Source organism: Embiotoca jacksoni, unplaced genomic scaffold, assembly GCF_022577435.1.
Source record: "Embiotoca jacksoni isolate LCO1_2020_lvr unplaced genomic scaffold, fEmbJac1.0.p SCAF_37, whole genome shotgun sequence".
Taxonomy (NCBI): domain Eukaryota; kingdom Metazoa; phylum Chordata; class Actinopteri; family Embiotocidae; genus Embiotoca; species Embiotoca jacksoni.
Window position 1 is genome coordinate 194265 of NW_027185389.1, and position 18446 is coordinate 212710.

An 18446-nucleotide genomic window follows, 5' to 3' on the forward strand; every position below is an offset into this window, starting at 1 on the left:
ACAGAATGAGAGATGCAGTGGAGCTCCAGCTGTTTGTTTCAAAGACTGTCAACAGCAGATGGGGCTTTATAGTCCAGGGAACCAGATCCAGTCATGCTGGATCACTGCGTTTCAAAAAAAAAAAAATTAAAAAAATTAAAAAAAAGTTTTTTTAAAATTTTACACCACACCATTAAAGTGATTATTCTTGCTTGCTTTTTTTTTTAAATCAATAAAGAACTGATTTGCATCAATAAATGACTTAATCTAGTTTCCGTTTTGAAGTTTTTATATGTAGTCACGAGGGTTTGTGGTGATCACGTGGCACGTCGCCTGTCGTTTCTATTGGCCAATTCATATTAAACGAGTTCCGTTTCCTTTCCAGCCCTTAAAAGTACGATGGTTAGTTCCCTCGAACAACAGCTTCTTAGACATTGTTTTTTAGAGAGTCGAGTTGTAAATATTCACAATTCTCATTTATTGACCGGATTAAACGCTACGCCGCGTGTTTTTCTAAGTTTTCCAAGCGTTATTTAAAGTGTTGCTGACTTTTCTTTCCGCGGAGGGATTCCGGATGTGGCCGTTGGCTCTGACGTGGAGGGTGATTTGAATCGCACTGGCTTCTTCTTCTTTTTTTTTTTTTTCTTTTTTTTTAAATCACATTTAATTTAAACGTGTTTTAAAATACGAGTGGCCTTTTATGTGGTAGACAGCCTTTTATATTTAACTTAAATGAATAAGGTAAGTGTCTGACTCAGCTTGTCACTCCGTTATCTTTAACGACGCTGTTTAGCCGACAGCCTGTTTTCTTAATGTTTACAAGCGGCATTCAGCTAGCCGCGTTAGCATCCAGCTAAAGTTCAGAGAAACGTGTGTTGTTGTTTTTTTTTTGGGGACGTTTTTGGACTTTGGGACGAGGTTGTGTTGGATTAACTCTGCTGTTCGTGACCTACAAGTATGCACCTTTTTTTTTTTAATAGGCTTGTATATGACGTCTCTTGTCCGTCCGTGCTTCTCCATTATCGCTGCACGTTTCCTTGCGGTTCACCTGCTCTTGTATCATCGGATCCATGTTGTCGATGCAGATGGCTGCGGTGGAGTTGAACACTGAGGGGCATCGGGACGAGAAAACGCCGTCTCCTCCAGAAGAGGACCCCCCCCCTGTTTTAAATGGCACCTCGGTCACCCTGAACTTCTCTGAGGTCACACCTGGTCAGTTTGGCATCTCCATCCAGAGTTTTGCCCCATCATCATTATCAAAAAACCACAAAGGTCAGAGGACTCATCTGTATGCGTTTACTTGCTCGGCTATCTCCAGTAGAGACAACAAGAAATGTTCTGTCTCCCAGTATGTAGTAGTATAAACACGACTGATGCTTTCTTGACACCTGCTGTCCTCTTGACAATAAGTCGTTTGTTTTATTTTGCATATATTCTACCAATCAATTGTCCCTAAAGCGACTCTCTTCTCCCTCTCGCTCCAGACAAATCTCGGCTGGCACAATTAAAAGCCCGGCGGAGGTCCGGCGTCGGCGTACGAGGCTCCCCGGAGACAAATTCGCTCATCCGCTTCATGGCGCAGCAGAGGACGAAGACGCTGTCAACCTCCCCGTCTCCACAGGTGAGATGCTTCTCGAGAGTCGAGTCGAGTCCCCCGTCACGTCACGTCAATCTGGAGAGTGAAGCAGCCATCCAGATTAGTCTGGCCTTCAGCTGGGTCTCTCTGTATTGAAACTGGCGTACATCACTGCTGCCGTGCTGGACCGCTCAAACACACATTTCTGGTTTTCTTCTTTGAGACACATACAAGGACTGTCACACGCACATCTCGCTCTGGCCGGTTCACTCCAGACTGTCTGATCAGAACCACTGGATCCGGCACCAAATCCTCCCGTTATTTACTTGTGGGAACGCAGTCGGATACGACGATTTGTATTTACTCCTTAAGCTCGCACCAGTTCCGCCATCTGTCTGCAACGCGCGTGCCGTCGCGATTCACTTTTAAAAAAGTAATTTGCATCAGCTTCAGTAAAAACCTCGCACATCGCGACCTGCGGGGCCGACGGGCGACGGTGTCCCTCTTTGCCGAACACGTGTAACGCTCGTGGGGTCGCTCGTGTGAGATTGCTGGTATTTCGCTCGCCGGCCTACGAAGTGCGGTCGAGACGGCGTCGACGTCAGCGGCAGCTTAACGCACCGAATGAACAGAGCAGAGCGGAGAGCGACGGCGCTCCTGCTGCGACGCTGACGTTTGAATGACAGAATGACTTCTGGCGAACGGCGTTAAATAAAGCAGTATTATGCACAAGGGGATTACCGGGAAGCTTGGCAGCCTGCCACACGTGAGCAGATTGAAAGCAGAAATGCTGCATTAAGACGCAGTCTACCGCACGTCTCCATCAATTAACCAAGTCATTATATGCTTTATATTATTACGAAGAAGGCACCTTGGATCCGCACACAGACCTCAGGCTCGCGTACACCGTGTGCGAGTTCACATTAACGTGGTCTAATATTAAGCATATAACAAGCTTTCCACATTTTGACCGAGTTAGAACAGCCTGTCGGATTTCCTTTTTTTTATTTTTTATTTGTATTTTTTTTTTATTTCACGATTATTCTGGGACGAGACGCGTTTAAGTCAACGCAATTAGAACGTCTGCTTTACTCGGTGAAAAGAAGGCTGGACTCTTTTGGCGGCTCGTCCCTGACGAAACGACTCGTCTGAGGGAAGACGCGGGACGAACCCCGAGACGATGAACCCGTTTCAGACACGGGCTACAAAACCACCCTGCTTTGCCAAGCTGCTAGAAGTGACGGGATTTGGTCGTGTAGACGTGGGTGACCTTTACATCCGTGTTCCTCGTTGGCTTTTTTTTTTGTTTTGTTTTTCAAACAAGGCAGGACTGTTTTGGCGTCTTAACGCGCTTAAACCAGACAGTACAAGAAGTTGCGTATAATGTATGTTAAGCTGCTAAGCCGCCTGGTTATCTCGTCTTTGGCACGAAGGGAGAGCAGCTCTCTGATCTCAGCAGGAAACCAATTTCCAGATATTTTTGCAAAACATATTTCGCTTATATTTGTATCCAAAACATTCAAAAACAATGGAGATTAGGTGGCGGCTCGTTGAGGTTCGCTTCCTCGGCTGTTGTGATTGGTGGACGCGTTATATTTAAAGAGGTCCCGCGTCAACACTTCATAATCTTTCGCGTACGTCAGCGTGAGGGCGTTCATTCAGACTCGTTTCATGTTTAAAGCGGACATGTCACAGTTATTACACAACCGTCTGATTGTGATTATTTGGGATGATTGCAGTCATTTTGCAGTTATTAGAATCGTTTCCATTCATCTGTATTAAAAACAGCTGGATGAAACTTAACAGAATTGTCATATTTCCAGCGCCGTTTCCAAGTCATGTTTTTTTACCGGTTTGAGGGTTGACCGGCTCCGTTTTATTCATTTAATCTCGGTGCCCTCCCTTCTTCTTCTATGGTTTAAGGGTTTAAGGGCAGATGAGTGTAGAATTAGCGCCACCTGCCGTTTCTTTTCAAGCGTTACAAGTTCATGCAGCTGCATTACGATGACCTTAACATCTTGGATTTAATGTAGTTGCAAAGCCAAACATTACAGCCAATTGACTCTGCTTATTCATAAGTCACATGTGTATCAATAAACTATGAGAATTAGTGCCATGAAAAAGACAATCAAATTGTTAACTTTAATTACTTGTGTGGCGATTAATGGTCCACTAAAATTTCAGGAGCGTGACGGCGCTAGTTGACAGTAGAAGTAGTAACTCCTCTACTAAGATTGGTTTTGTGACTTATGGGGAAAAGTGAGCGGAGCGCTTATTCAGACCGACACGTTAAATCGCTGCTAGATTAAAAGGAACGAGGTTAAATTGTCCTCACAATACAAAGCCTCGAAAGATCAATGTGGAGAGGAAGGTCGGACCATGTGAAACAGTAATAACGCTTAAGTCCCTTTCACTTCTGCCGTGTCGGAATTAACGCAGCAGTTCGCTGCTCTAAAGTTGAGGCCAATGGAGAACTTATTGAAGTGATAACTCACCTGATATTTAATTATCGAAGATTTAACACCATGTAGAGTTTAGAGGTTGACATTAACGGGCACTGGTGTTCTTCTAGACGGAGAGCGTGTCAGTCACAGTGTGTTTTGGATACTAGCAGCTGTCACCAGGACTAAAAAAACACACACACAAAAAAAAGCGTTATGATAACATCACAATATATACACTATTTAAATCCTCCACACCGCCGTCCATTATTAATCTCTATGTCCCAAACTGAAATATGCCACAATTCAGTTTTTTAAGAATTTTGTAGTTCGAATAAATAGGCATCCTAGTTATTCTTTTGTTTGTGTGTGTGTGTGTGTGTGTGTGTGTTTGTGTTTACACGATATTTGTTTGTCAACATAGCCAGACAGCAGCTTGTGTTTAATGTAGCAATGACTGTGCATGATCGCATGAGGTTGTGTGCCTCGTACTTTTATATTTATTTTATATAATTTATACCGTTGGACGTGTTTGTTTTCATGGGATTTACGCCTGGTGACGTGCCTTGAAGACTTCACTGTGTGTCCTGTACAATGACAGTAAAGACGTTATCTGTTCTGTTTCCAATTAGAATCAGCTGAGATTTGAGTTGCTTTTGAATTATTAATATCAATTAGACTGAAATCGATGCGGCAAAACTTTTTTGGTTCGAACTATTAATGATGACGATGAAAAAATTTCCCCTCGGGGATTAATAAAGTAAATACCTACCTACCTACCTACCTATTAAAATACAGAACTTCCCTGGGATTTCTGTCTCTTAACTCAACCGCTGCTTAAGATTCTGACCAATCAGGGGCAGGAGGCGGGCACCGGGAGCCAGTGGCACGAGTCTGCTCACTATCTCCAAAGTGCCAAGGGTTCACATCAAAGTTGTTTTTGAACACCGGGAGCAAATAATGGACAGTGCAGAAGTGTATTATGCTGAAGAGGTGGTTGAAGAAGTTTCTCGGGATGTTTCCCTGCTGTAAAAATGACCAATTCTCAAGTCCACACAGGGTGAGTCTGACACTGAAGAGGCACATTTTCCACCAGATTTCGGCTGGAAGCAAAGTATTCTGTTACTGCCTAGAGAGCGGTGTTGACAAACTATTCTGTGGCTGACTGAGACTTGCGAACCGTAACGCTCCCGCGTCCCGTGCGCGATTTTGTGTGTGTGTGTGTGTGTGTGTGTGTGTGTGTGTGTCTCTCTCGCGAAGCAGCGTGTGATAGATGCGCGGCCTCTCGGGTAATGCCACTTTTGTAATTTCGGGGGAAGTCTATGACCTGTCAGGCCGCATCACTGAGCAGATCCGTTTGTTTTCTTTCTGCCGTCTCAACTCTCAGCTTGTCAGAAGTAGCCCCTTCCTTCCCCGGGTCGCCTCCACACTGAAGCAGAAGATGGCCTCCTTCCAGAGCCTGATGGATGTGGAGGAGAGCGACGCCTGTGATCTGATGCCAGCGCAGGACAGCAACGCTGGAGGATGCATCAAGACAAGAGATTATCTGTCTGGTGAGGCTGCCGCAGGATTAATAGTTTCATTTCACAATGAGGATCTATGCCAGTAGGATCTCTTTATGATGTCCGGAGGCACCATTTTAAAAAGCAGTGGATTAATGCGCTGCATAGTTATGAGCCTGACTCTGACGACATCTCTCAGCCATCATTTTTCTTCCGAGCCTGGTCAGCTTCTGAAACGGGCCAGTTTCTGGGCTGAGACGTCATCTCCAGTCCTTTTGATCAAGTCCTCTTCAAGTTTATTTTTCTTCCAAAGTTATGTTGTTGTTTTTTTTCTGATATGTTCATTCCACATGTGATGTTTTTATTAAACTGATGGTTTTCCCCAAGTCCCATTTGTTTTTGTACGTTTACATAACGCGCCGTTTATTAAATTCTCCATCTCAGATGGGAACAGTGGCGGTGAAGGGAAGGAGAACAAACCACCAGCGACACCAATACCGAGCAAGAGGAGGCGCCTGGGTCCCCTCGACGGCTGCAGCGTGGAGATTAGAGAGGCCGGCGCTCCTATCCTCCACTCCAGTTTGAAGGAGCAGAAGGTACACTCGCCCCGACTCGCTCGCTCGACGGCTGTAAATAATTTAACTAAAAGGCTTTACCTCTCTGTACTCGGCTTCCTTTGATTCAAACATCCTACAAGAGGTACAAAAAACAAACAAGTCCTCTCGTGCAAAGCAAGTTTGTGCAATTGCTGGCTTTTAAATTTTTTATTATTTTCCATTACTTTTTTTTTTCTTTTTCACTTTATACTTCTCCTCGAACACGCTTTATCAAGTTTGAAGAGTTCTGTATCATTCATTCAAAGCCCTTAAAAAAAAAAAAAAAAAAAAAAGAGCAGCCTGTAACCACGTTAATAGCGTTCTAGTACAGTGAAGTAGAATGAAAATAATAATGTCCACAAGTGGCGACACGAGAACCGCCGCCATCCACTTAGAATTACATCGCAATTATTTGAGCTGACCTCGGCTATTTTGCATAATTTGTTGGAGTCGTTTCCATTCATCAGCTGGATGGAACTCGTCATCTCTATTTCCACAACGTTTGAGGTTCCGCTAGAGAGTTTATAAAATAGATGCGGCTGTGAAATCCTATGTGGAAGTGCCACACGGTGCAGCACTACCGAGGGCTGCCGGGAGTCGGCTTCAAAAAAAAACCTGGCTCCGTCGGCTCCAATTCAACTTCTCTCATTTAAGTATAAAGTCATTCATGGTGTCATTCACTAAATTCTCTCCTTCTGATCGGTCCATCTGAAAATAACGGCGTCGTTAATTAGCCTCGAAACGCGGTATGTTTATCACGTCAATCCGGTTTGATTGACAGGCCTGGAGCGCAGTCAGATTCCCGCGGGCGTCGCGTCGTCGGGTCACATCGAGTCCTTTCCACTTCTCGCTCCTCCACGGTTCATCCAAATATGATTATTTCTGACTCCAAAGAAGACAAGACGGCGACGGCCGAAATGCCGAACTAGAGGCTTTTAAATGGCAGTTCGCGAACTGTGCGTGACGTCGTGTAACGTCGATTCTCCCCCCCCCCCGTCTTCTGCTGCAGAATATAAATGGAGAATAAACGCTAAACTCCGATGAGGTTTACGCTACAACAGCGGCAATACGTGAACAGAAAAAGACCAAATCAAATTATTAATCCCAATTTCTTGGCTCTAGCTAAAAAAAAAAAAAAAAAAAATCTCATCATTTTTAACGGGCGTCGTCAGACTTCAGGCAAAAAAAATAAATAAATAAACGATAAACCGCGGGAGAGAAATGATAATAGTAATGCGGATTTTGTGAATGAAAGGCGTAGTCGGCCGCGGCGTAGCGCGCTGCTGTCGGGACGGCGTGCCGAGCGCTCGTCAGATGTGTCTCGGCCACGGGACGAGTGGGAAGACCTGTGGTGTCGATGCTCTGCTTTAGTGACGCTCTGCTCCCTCCTCCTCCCCCTGCCGCTGCTGTCTCTCCCCCTCCCCTCCCTCTCCTTAAAGCGCTCAACATGTGCGGTCATGCAGGAAGACTATAAATAATGCTCCATATTTCGAAGTCGGCTCCCTGGTTTGGTGGGTTTTTTTTTGTGTGTGTGTGGTTTTTTTTTTTCACTCCTATGTTTCTGTTCTTACTTTCATCTCGCGTGTAACAGCCTCATGTTTTTCTGTGGCCTGTTTGGCAGTCATATTCGTTATGCTATGCCCCTGCTAATCCAACATTTCCTGCTCTGCTCATTAGGGTGTGTGTGTGTGTGTGTGTGTGTGTGTGTCTGTTTTTAAATATTGCAAGGAAAAAGAAATATAAAGGACACCCGCTGTGAGCTCGTTTCACACTCCGATGTCCTTCCAGGTGTAAGTGGAAGGGGAGAAAAGAAAAAAAGAATAAATGTATGCCGGCGTTGGATAAAATGCAAATGTGTTGTAACAAAGTGTTCTGTGAAGCTCCTTGAACCGCAGTCCCCACAGAAATGAACTGTGTGTGTGTGTGTGTGTGTGTGTGTGTGTGTGTGTGTGTGTGTGTGTGTGTGTGTGTGTGTGTGCGTGCGCGCGTCCGTCCGTCCCGCTCGCTCAACAGGATAGTGTCTTTAAACTCCAAAGCCCCAGCCGGCCGTCGCCTGACGGTCCCGCAACCCCTTCGCCATCCCGGCGCTCCTCCTCCTCCTCCTCCTTCCACATCCCCCCTCGCCCTTCTCCGCTGGAGACGGAGCCCACAGGTAAACACACACACACACACACACACCGCTCGCTCTCTCTCTCTCTCTCTCCGTGGGCACGCTGAAGTCAACCGGCCTTTTATCTCGGTTTAGCCGCTGCCTTTGAGGCCCGTTGTGCAGCGCTGCGCTTGTTCCAGTGTAGATTAGGCTGCAATGTTGTTGTTGTTGTTGTTTTTTCACAGAGGGAAATTCACGGTCAGCTGCATTTTGAGTTTTCTGTGTTGGACAACACCAATTTTTTTGATTTTTTTTTTTTTTTTTTTTGGCCACGAGCAGAGTGTTAATGAGTTTCAAATGTGAGACCAAACATCAGAGGAAGGGACGACAGCTGTGTAATGCGAGAACCAGCACACATCACCAACTACGAATGGACCCGGGAGCCGCAGATTTAGCTGCCGGTTCCGATACCGAACGCGTAAACTTTGACTCGGTGAAACGTTTTCCTGTCGTGGAAAAATGTCTTAACGTCATGAAATGCAAGAAGGTCGTTTTTAATATTGTGATGTTTTTCCTGTTAAGTGGATGTTGTTGTGTCCGTGTACGACTGCAGGGCCGAGTGATGCAGGGCTGTTAGTCGACGTGTAGGAGAACTTCGTGTTGTTGTCGAATGTGATATTGATTTCTCTTTACCTTACCAGTGAACTCTGGTACAAAGCATCTGCTCTCTCTTTGACAGCCATTTATTCCGTATGTGGCCCCGACTCTAATTAAACAATAAATGTTCTTAAAGATGAATGTCTGTCACCGTTTCTATTTATCTTATTTTCTGTTTATTTAACACGAGAATCTCTTCAAACCTTGAACCTGTCGATGAAGTTTTCCTTTTCATCATTTCTCATCCGATGTTCAAAAGTGGCCTTGAATTGCGTTCGCACTCCCGACAGTGGATTTACTGTCGCGTCATTTAACGGAGGCGAAGGAGCAAACGTAATTGCCGGCGTGATTTTAAGTCTTTACTGCGTCGCAGGAGAGGACGACTCCGCCGGGACGTCCGAGGCGAAGAAGAAGCGGGTGCGCTTCGGCGGTCCTCTCTCCCCGGAGTTCTTCGACAAGAACCTGCCCCCGAGCACGCCGCTGCAGAAGGGGGCCACGCCGGCGGCGGCGGCGCCCGGCGGGAGCTTCCTGCTGCGCTCGGCGCTGAAGACGCCGCGGAGGACCGACGCCGAGACGCCGGACCTCGGCAGCCCCGCGGCGCTCGGCGCCTCCCCGACGCTCGCCATGCCTCGTCACCGCAGGACGCAGCCGGACGGAGACGTGCGTGAGGAGGAGGAGGAGGAGGAGGAGGACGAGGCGGCGGACGGAAAGGTAAACAAGATTATAACTAACACTGAAAATGTTGTAAAGTAAAAGTTCTAACATTTTAAATGGCCTACAAACATCCGAGATTTCCACGATGGCTCGTTTTTGTTTTGAGTGCTCGCGCATTTAACTGCAATGTGTCGGTTATCTACGTCTACTCAGGATGTGACCCCCGATGTCCCGGCGCTGGTGAACATTGTTTTTCTCTTTTCTGCTCTTAGATCGTTTTTCCTTCGATGGAGGAGTTTGACTCTGCGGTGACGAATGAAACAGGTTCTTTTATTGTTATTGTAAATTAATATTACTACAGTTCAAATACCCTGAGAGAAGTAGCTCATTGTCTCGGGGGAGTTCAGTCCAACTCTGTGAGCTCGTTTCCATTTATTACGTTTTCAGAAAGCACACGGAGCGCCCGGCCGCTGAATTTGGACGCCGCTTTCCACGAAGAGTGTCTTTCTCAGATTGCGACAGGTGAGCCGCCGTCATAATTTCTCCTTTCTCGCCGTCACTCCACTTCCCCCGCGTTCACCTCTCGACTTCTCCACCCTCCGCCGTCTCCTGGCGAACCAAGCGTCGGTATACGAGACTTCTAAAGAGTGAAGTTTGAGTGCGTTTTGCAGCTCAGTCGAGTCGTGGTTCTCATTTTTGAAGTCGGACTTGGGAACGAACCCAATTTACAGTCTGCAGTTGCAGAAGCTGGTAAAAAGAAAAACCAAGGCGGTCAGAATTAAAGATGTTGTTAAACAACTGTTTTCAAGTATCTCGGACAATACTGCGTGGAGGGAGGGGGGCGGGGCATCTGAGGAAGCTGCGGCTGTTCCTGAACCACCATAGAAAAGTGTTCACTACTGCTGCTGGACAGAAGAATCAGTGTGTTAAACAGAGGACACAAAAACACGTTGATTTCTGGGTGAAATGTTTTTTGGGCAGGTGATGTGTTCACGTGTTGAGGTTCTTCCCGGTCAGTGCAGAACAACACTACCCTGGCGAAATTCCCCGCGCTTACACAAAATCAGAGCACTATTCGTTAGTGCACTGAGGGGAAGTACGTCGTCTGGAGCGCAGCATTACTCGGCGTTGGCGACCTGTTACCTTGCCAAGACACTCAAATCGACGCGATTATCACCCACAGCTATCATCTCATTTTTATTTATTTTTTATTCCTCAGAGTCCGAATCTGACACCAGACCTGACACAGCCTCCCTGACGGGTGTCCTGGACGAGCCCGCACCCGTCCCAGAGGAGGAAGAGCAGCCTGAATCGGCTGCTGAAGGTCTAGCTGTGGTGCGATCCAGCAGCAGAAGGAAAAAGGTCAGCCACTGTTAAATATTTTTTTAATTTTTTTATTATCTACTTATATATATATGCTTCAATTAATTACTACTATCAGCTGCAGAGTTTCCATGTTCATTTGCCAGAAACTTGTGCATTTTGCCTCGCTGCAGCCCGAACCCGGACGGGAACCAGCTCCAGCTCGCCCCAGCAGCCGAAAGAGAAAGGTCTGCTATCGCCACAAACTGCTCCCGGCTCGATCTCACCTGTAGATAACTCCATTTACCAGACAAGATAGTCTTATAAACTCAATAAGTTACGGGTCATAACACGTTTCCATCGAATCTACTGTTTAATTCAACCGGATCTGAACTTCAGCACACCCAGAGATTCTCACTTTGTGTGTGTGTCAGAGAGAGAGAAAGTGTAGCAGGGAGACAGTCTATATAATGTATCCTGAGGCCAAGTCTGTGTGTGTGTGTGTGTCTGTGTGTGTGTCTGTGTGTGTGTGTGTGTGTGTGTGTGTGTGTGTGTGTGTGTGTATATGTCTGTGTCTGTGTGTGTGTGTGTGTGTGTGTGTGTGTCCCTCCACCCCCCAGAAGCCGGAGGAGAGTGAACCCGTGAAGAGGTCGACACGGTCCAGTGCCAAGTCAGCCTCTGGGAAGATGAAGGTGAGTGTGCTCGTTTGATTTCTCTCTGCATCACTTCACTGACTACAGACACGTCGTCCTGGGAAACGGACACGGAGCTGACGGCCGTACGACGTGACGTACGAAGCTTCCTTTGCTTGATTTTGATTATTCATTTTTGATTTTTATTTCAATTCACATTTTTCCAACCGTTTTTCTTTTTTTCTTTTTTTACAGCGCTATATATATTTATTTATAGACAAGTCAACCAAATAAAATGAAAGAAAACCAAATTTCTCTCCATTTCAAATATTGGTACTTGGAGTAGAACAAAGGTACAACTTGGAGAAGGATTACAAAGTAGAATCCAAATGTAAAACGACAACAACAACAACAACAACAAAAAACATGCCAAAACGCCGCAAAACGAAAAAAAAAAAAAGGGAAACTAAGAATCAAGGAGGGGAGTGACACTAATATACGTATATGCACAGTGAGGTTCATTACGTTGGAAAGACAGTGATGCGGATATAATTCAGACCAATTCATTCTGTTAATATAATATATATATATATATATATATACACATATATGTATATATATATGTACATATGTTTATATATATGTGTATATATATATGTGTGTACATATGTGTATATATATATGTATGTGTGTATATATATGTATATATGTATGTATGTATATATGTATGTGTATATACAGTGGGTACGGAAAGTATTCAGACCCCTTTACATTTTTCACTTTCTTTCATTGCAGCCATTTGCTAAAATCAAAAAAGTTCATTTTATTTCTCATTAATGTACACTCAGCACCCCATCTTGACAGAAAAAAACAGAAATGTAGAAATTTGTGCAAATTTATTAAAAAAGAAAAACTGAAATATCCCATGGTCATAAGTATTCAGACCCTTTGCTCAGTATTGAGTAGAAGCACCCTTTTGAGCTCGTACAGCCATGAGTCTTCTTGGGAATGATGCAACAAGCTTTTCACACCTGGATTTGGGGATCCTCTGCCATTCTTCCTTGCAGATCCTCTCCAGTTCCGTCAGGTTGGATGGTGAACGTTGGTGGACAGCCATTTTCAGGTCTCTCCAGAGATGCTCAATTGGGTTTAGGTCAGGGCTCTGGCTGGGCCAGTCAAGAATGGTCACAGAGTTGTTCCGAAGCCACTCCTTTGTTATTTTAGCTGTGTGCTTAGGGTCATTGTCTTGTTGGAAGGTGAACCTTCGGCCCAGTCTGAGGTCCAGAGCACTCTGGAAGAGGTTTTCTTCCAGGATATCTCTGTACTTGGCCGCATTCATCTTTCCTTCAATTGCAACCAGTCGTCCTGTCCCTGCAGCTGAAAAACACCCCCATAGCATGATGCTGCCACCACCATGTTTCACTGTTGGGATTGTATTGGGCAGGTGATGAGCAGTGCCTGGTTTTCTCCACACATACCGCTTAGAATTAACGCCAAAAAGTTCAATCTTGGTCTCATCAGACCAGAGAATCTTATTTCTCATAGTCTGGGAGTCCTTCATGTGTTTTTTGGCAAACTCTATGCGGGCTTTCATATGTCTTGCACTGAGGAGAGGCTTCCGTCGGGCCACTCTGCCATAAAGCCCCGACTGGTGGAGGGCTGCAGTGATAGTTGACTTTGTGGAACTTTCTCCCATCTCCCTACTGCATCTCTGGAGCTCAGCCACAGTGATCTTTGGGTTCTTCTTTACCTCTCTCACCAAGGCTCTTCTCCCACGATTGCTCAGTTTGGCTGGACGGCCAGGTCTGGGAAGAGTCCTGGTCGTCCCAAACTTCTTCCATTTAAGGATTATGGAGGCCACTGTGCTCTTAGGAACCTTGAGTGCTGCAGAAATTATTTTGTAACCTTGGCCAGATCTGTGCCTTGCCACAATTCTGTCTCTGAGCTCCTTGGACAGTTCCTTCGACCTCATGATTCTCATTTGCTCTGACATGCACTGTGAGCTGTAAGGTCTTATATAGACAGATGTGTGCCTTTCCTAATCAAGTCCAATCAGTTTAATTAAACACAGCTGGACTCCAATGAAGGAGTAGAACCATCTCAAGGAGGATCAGAAGAAATGGACAGCATGTGAGTTAAATATGAGTGTCACAGCAAAGGGTCTGAATACTTATGACCATGTGATATTTCAGTTTTTCTTTTTTAATAAATTTGCACAAATTTCTACATTTCTGTTTTTTTCTGTCAAGATGGGGTGCTGAGTGTACATTAATGAGAAATAAAATGAACTTTTTTGATTTTAGCAAATGGCTGCAATGAAACAAAGAGTGAAAAATGTAAAGGGGTCTGAATACTTTCCGTACCCACTGTGTATATATATATATATATATGTGTATATATATATATGTGTGTGTGTGTATATATATATATATATATATATATATACATATATATATATATATACATATATATATATGTGTGTGTGTGTGTGTATATGTATATGTTTTAATTCGGACATGAAGGCGAATACGGAACGTCAGCATCGAAGCTCCTGATCCGTCTGATCGAGCGGTAATATGTATTCAAACAAAACGTCCGTGACCTTCGTGTACAGATAAACGACACGCGTCAGCGTATCGTGCGGCGTTACTGACGTTTTGTATCGTTTACGTTTTTCCCTCACTGACGCCATGCGGCGTTTGAGTGCCTCTTAACTGTCAGAGCAAGAGTTGTGGCCAATTATCCAGCGGTGGATGTTTACATTTTTCAAAATAAATAACAAAATCTGTTATTTTATTTATTTTTCCGCTGCTCTAAAAAAACAACAACAAAAAAAACACTATGTAACCCAGGAATGTATTAACTGTGAATGAATGCGTACCGGGTATATTATGAGCCCCTATAGTTACGTTGACTATATGTAGGCAGGTGAGATTCTGTCTTTTTGTTATTGTCAACACGCGTGTTGTTGTTTCTTTTAACTTCCTCACGTCACCCGGCCTGTCGGTACCCCCCGAGGTCCGTTTGTTCCCGCTGAAGCCTTCAAGTATTAGAAACGGGTCACAAATAAGGCCGAGTAATCCTTTTAATTAAAACACTATTGAAATATTGCGCATGCTGGGGACTGTTTTCAGCAGAGGGAAAAATATAAAATAACACGAGACGTATCCTTTTAAGCCCATTCAGACGAGATGAATTAATAAACGGGATAAACCAGACAAGTGCTTCGAGCTAACTGCATGTATTAAACATCTGAATGGAGGTTATTTCAGTACGAGTGCCGGTCGTTTGGAGTTAATGATAAATGTCCCCAATATATCAAATCACTTGTTTGAAGGGAAGCTGCAGCTCACGGTGTCACAGTGCAGTTTGCGGGACCTCTAACAGTATTGTTGTTCTTATTTTTCTTCATACATTCAGTAAATCATCCCAGTCAACATTTATTATCAGTCTAAATAGGTTTCTGTTGGTCCAAGTTAGTTTCTACTTACTTTGTGAGCCACTGAATTTATCCCCCCTTAAAATGAAGTTAAAGATCTCCAAGGGTTTGTCTTGATAGATGGTTTATATGAACACAATAATAATAATAATCAACTTTATTTGTATGGCATAGTTAAAGGCTAAAGTAAAGACTTGTGTTTTGAGTTCTGGTTTAAAGAGTATTTCCCGAGCAATATTACTTGGGAAAGGGAGTAACGCACATTCACCCCATGTACGATGGCTCGTCACTCGAATCACAGTTTTTAATCAGCCACTTAAAACCATGTTTGCGTACTTGTTGAAAACATAATAACGTGCACCGATCGATCCGGTATAATCCCATTCCCTCGATAGTCAACGCAGTATGGATTGGATGTACGAGAGTTAATCCCTCCGCGCGTCTTCTTAGTCGACACTCGGCCTCCCCGACAATCGAAACTCACCGACGCGTCGGCGCGAACTTCTCCCCCCAGACGACCTCCGCGGCGGCGGCTCGCCGGTGGACCAAGGAGGTGGACCGCTCGCTGTACGGGTCGCGCGGCTACGCCTCCAAGAACCCCGAGCTGAGTCCCATCACCGAGAGGTCGTCCCTCACCCAGAGGTCGTCCCTCACCGCCGCTCAGTCTTCAGCAGCACAGCGGACTCCTTCAGGTAAAATATGCAGGCAGCAGATAAGTTCGTCTCACAGTTGAGTTAGAGTCAAGAATGGATTTTGCTTATGTGGAAATAAATCTATAGTTGTCGGTCTAAAAATTTACATTTGTTGCCTGTAAAGTAAAAAAAAAAAAAAAAAGAACGCATGAATGGAAAGTTATTCTCCTGAGATTGTCCTTATTTCTCCAAAAGAAAAAGCCCCAAACGAGGAGCCCCACCTGAATCCTTCCCCCGAGGCGGGAGGCGACGCCCCCGAGACACACGGCCTTGAAGCCGCTTCGGTGGATTCCGTCACGGCTCCCGGCTCTCGTGAAGAAAGCGCGACAGCGAGGGGCCGGAGGCCGTCGGGGCCGAGGGTCGGACGAGGAGGGCCGAGGAGAGCCGGGGTGAGCGTCTCCGACGGCGACCCGCCCGGCGGGGAGTCTCGGGATCAGGCGGAGGAGCCCGGCGAAGGCCGGACCGCCGCGAGCCTCGAGGCGTCCCCGTCCGAGGGCGCCGTACCCGCCGACGCCGAAGAACTTCGCGCTCGGGCGCCCCGCACGGACTCGGAGAGCAAATCGGGAAGCCAGCCCGGCCTGCGCGCGCCCGCCTCGGACCGCCCGCCTTCGGCGGAAGAATCGAACGTCGCGGTGCCGGCGCGGAGAAAAGCCGAGCGCGGCAGGAGGAGCGGCGTCCTGCGGGAGCGGCAGAACTGGCCGGAGGAGCGGCAGAACCGGCCGGAGGAGCAGCAGAACCGGCCGGAGGAGCGCCGGGCCGGCCGCGACACGGAGGAGCGGGGAAAACGTCCAGCCGAGCCGCGGTAGCCAGGAGCAGGACGGAGGTGCAGCCGGCGCGGTGGGCCACCTCACCCCCTGGCAGGCCGACTTTAATCTGGAGGACGTGTTCAAGCCCGTGACCACCAGGAGGCAGCGCTCGGTCCGACGCAGCCTGAGGAACCAGAGCAGCGTGGAGTGCGGCGGCGGCGGAGGCGGCGGCGGCGGAGGCGGCGGCGGACTCGTCTGGCTGCCTCACACCTCCCCAGAGTTCAGCAAAGAGGCCCGCAGGAGGACCCGCGGCCGGAGGCAAAGCGCCGCTCAGCCGTCTCAGCCGTCACTCTCCGAGGAGACGCAAGACGCCTCGTGAGATCGTCTCCTTGTTTAAATAAACTTGACTATGATCTGGGATAACGAAACACAATCGGTACACCTCCATTTATCTCTCGTCTCCGATACAAAAAAAAGAAAAAGAAAGAAAAAGAGGCCGATTGTTCTTCTGTTGATGCTTTTTGAATTATCAGAGCTGAGCAGTAATTTGCGAGCGGCTACCCTCCGATAACCGAACCGGTCGATACACTGGGAGACTCTCGCCTCCCCCCTCCCCCCTCCCCAATCGTCTTTCAGCTGACCACCTGCTGATCAATAAGCCCCCCCCCCAACAACCACTCCGCTGGTAATCACAGAGCCTCCGAAGTCACTGGAGCAAGCGTCTCCCAAGTCAATATCTGCTGTTGTGGATAGATGACGCCGGCTGCACCGTCTGTCGGGCTGGAATAATGGAGAAAAGATGAAGGGAGTGAATGTGAAATCTCATTAATAAGCTCTAATAATTCTGATTATTTGTGGTTGGTCAGGTGGTTTGTGCGTGCGTGCGTGCGAGATCTAACCACTTGAGTTAGTATATTCTCAGAGTTTTCCCGAAATGATCACATGTACCTTTTTAGCCGTCTGATTAAACGTCGTGCGAAGACAACACATTGCAGCGAAATTGTGCTCATTTAAACCGATGATTATTTTTGAGTCATTTTGGAAGGAATTCATCCACATAATAAAACGTCTTTCCAAGAATGTCTCATTTCCATCTGTGGTCACTGCGGTTCAGCCTCTTTCTTTTGCCGTTGAGCTGAATTAATCGCCGCGTAAATTGCCGTTCCGATCTACATTTCGAACGCGGGACCAAAACGCGTGGAAGTAAATTGACCTCTGACCTCCAGGTTTTTTTTGTTTGTTTTTTTTTTTCCCACCGGTTTATGGATTCAAATCAGCTGCTCTTTTTAACCGTCTCCATCCATCTGTCGGGGAGGAGCGCGGAGTGCGCCAAACAAATTGAGTTTCAAATTCAGTTCGCATTGGGAAAATTGGCTCCCCGGAATGATGCATGACCGTAATCTATCCATCACGGGGGTAATTGACTCCCTCCTTTTACATCAAGTCAGAGTCACTTGGCTGAAGGACACCAGAGGTTTCTGGCTTCCTGGTGCCAAGGTTTCTCTTTCTGGGGTTCCCCCCTTCCCCTCCCCGTCCCCGCAGGGAAGACGGATGGAGGAGAGTCTGCGTGGTGACGCTGCTGCTGCTGCTGCTGCTGCTGCGGTGCCACGCTGCCATCTGGCGGCGGTTCTGAAGAGCTGCACTGAGCAAAGTTCCTCATCTGTGCAGGCGGAAGTCAAGAGGAGCTGATGTTATCAGCAGGAGAGGAAATGATTTAGCACACGTGTCAAAGGGATTTTTGTTGTGTGCCTGTGCTCGGGGCGGGTGGGGTGGGGTGGGGTGGGGGGGGATATATTTATCCACTGTCTCATTTTAAAACTTGTAGGGTCTTTTGTGTTTTGGCGGTTTTATATTGTGTGACTACGCAGCCAAACTGCTGCACCTCTAAAGTGGGTGTTGGGTGTGTTGTCTGTGTGGGACACGTCCTGGGATAAAGGAAAAGTGTGTGTGCATGCGTGCGCGTGTGTGTGTGTGTGCGCGTGCGCGCGCTGCGAAGCCCCCCTGTCCCCTGGCAGACGGGCATAGTGAAGACGGCTTAACACGAGAACAATGGGGTCCTTTGACCAAAAAAACGACGCCCCCAAGACATGTGGCCTCCTGTCACCGTGGCAACCCCCCCCCCCCACCCCCCCCCACCCCAT

General features: G+C 46.7%; 1 protein-coding gene across 1 annotated transcript; it reads left to right on the top strand.

Moving 5' to 3' along the window:
* The first annotated feature begins 564 nt into the window (after positions 1-564).
* On the top strand, positions 565-17385 carry cdca2 (cell division cycle associated 2). The gene is given in 15 exon segments (XM_069166200.1): positions 565-720; positions 960-1251; positions 1464-1600; positions 5384-5549; positions 5943-6094; positions 8108-8246; positions 9214-9551; positions 9767-9818; positions 9942-10016; positions 10714-10856; positions 10964-11044; positions 11417-11488; positions 15382-15559; positions 15755-16284; positions 16286-17385. Coding segments are annotated over 14 exon segments (2664 nt in total). The 5' UTR covers positions 565-720; positions 960-1049; the 3' UTR covers positions 16685-17385.
* The last annotated feature ends 1061 nt before the right edge of the window (positions 17386-18446 follow it).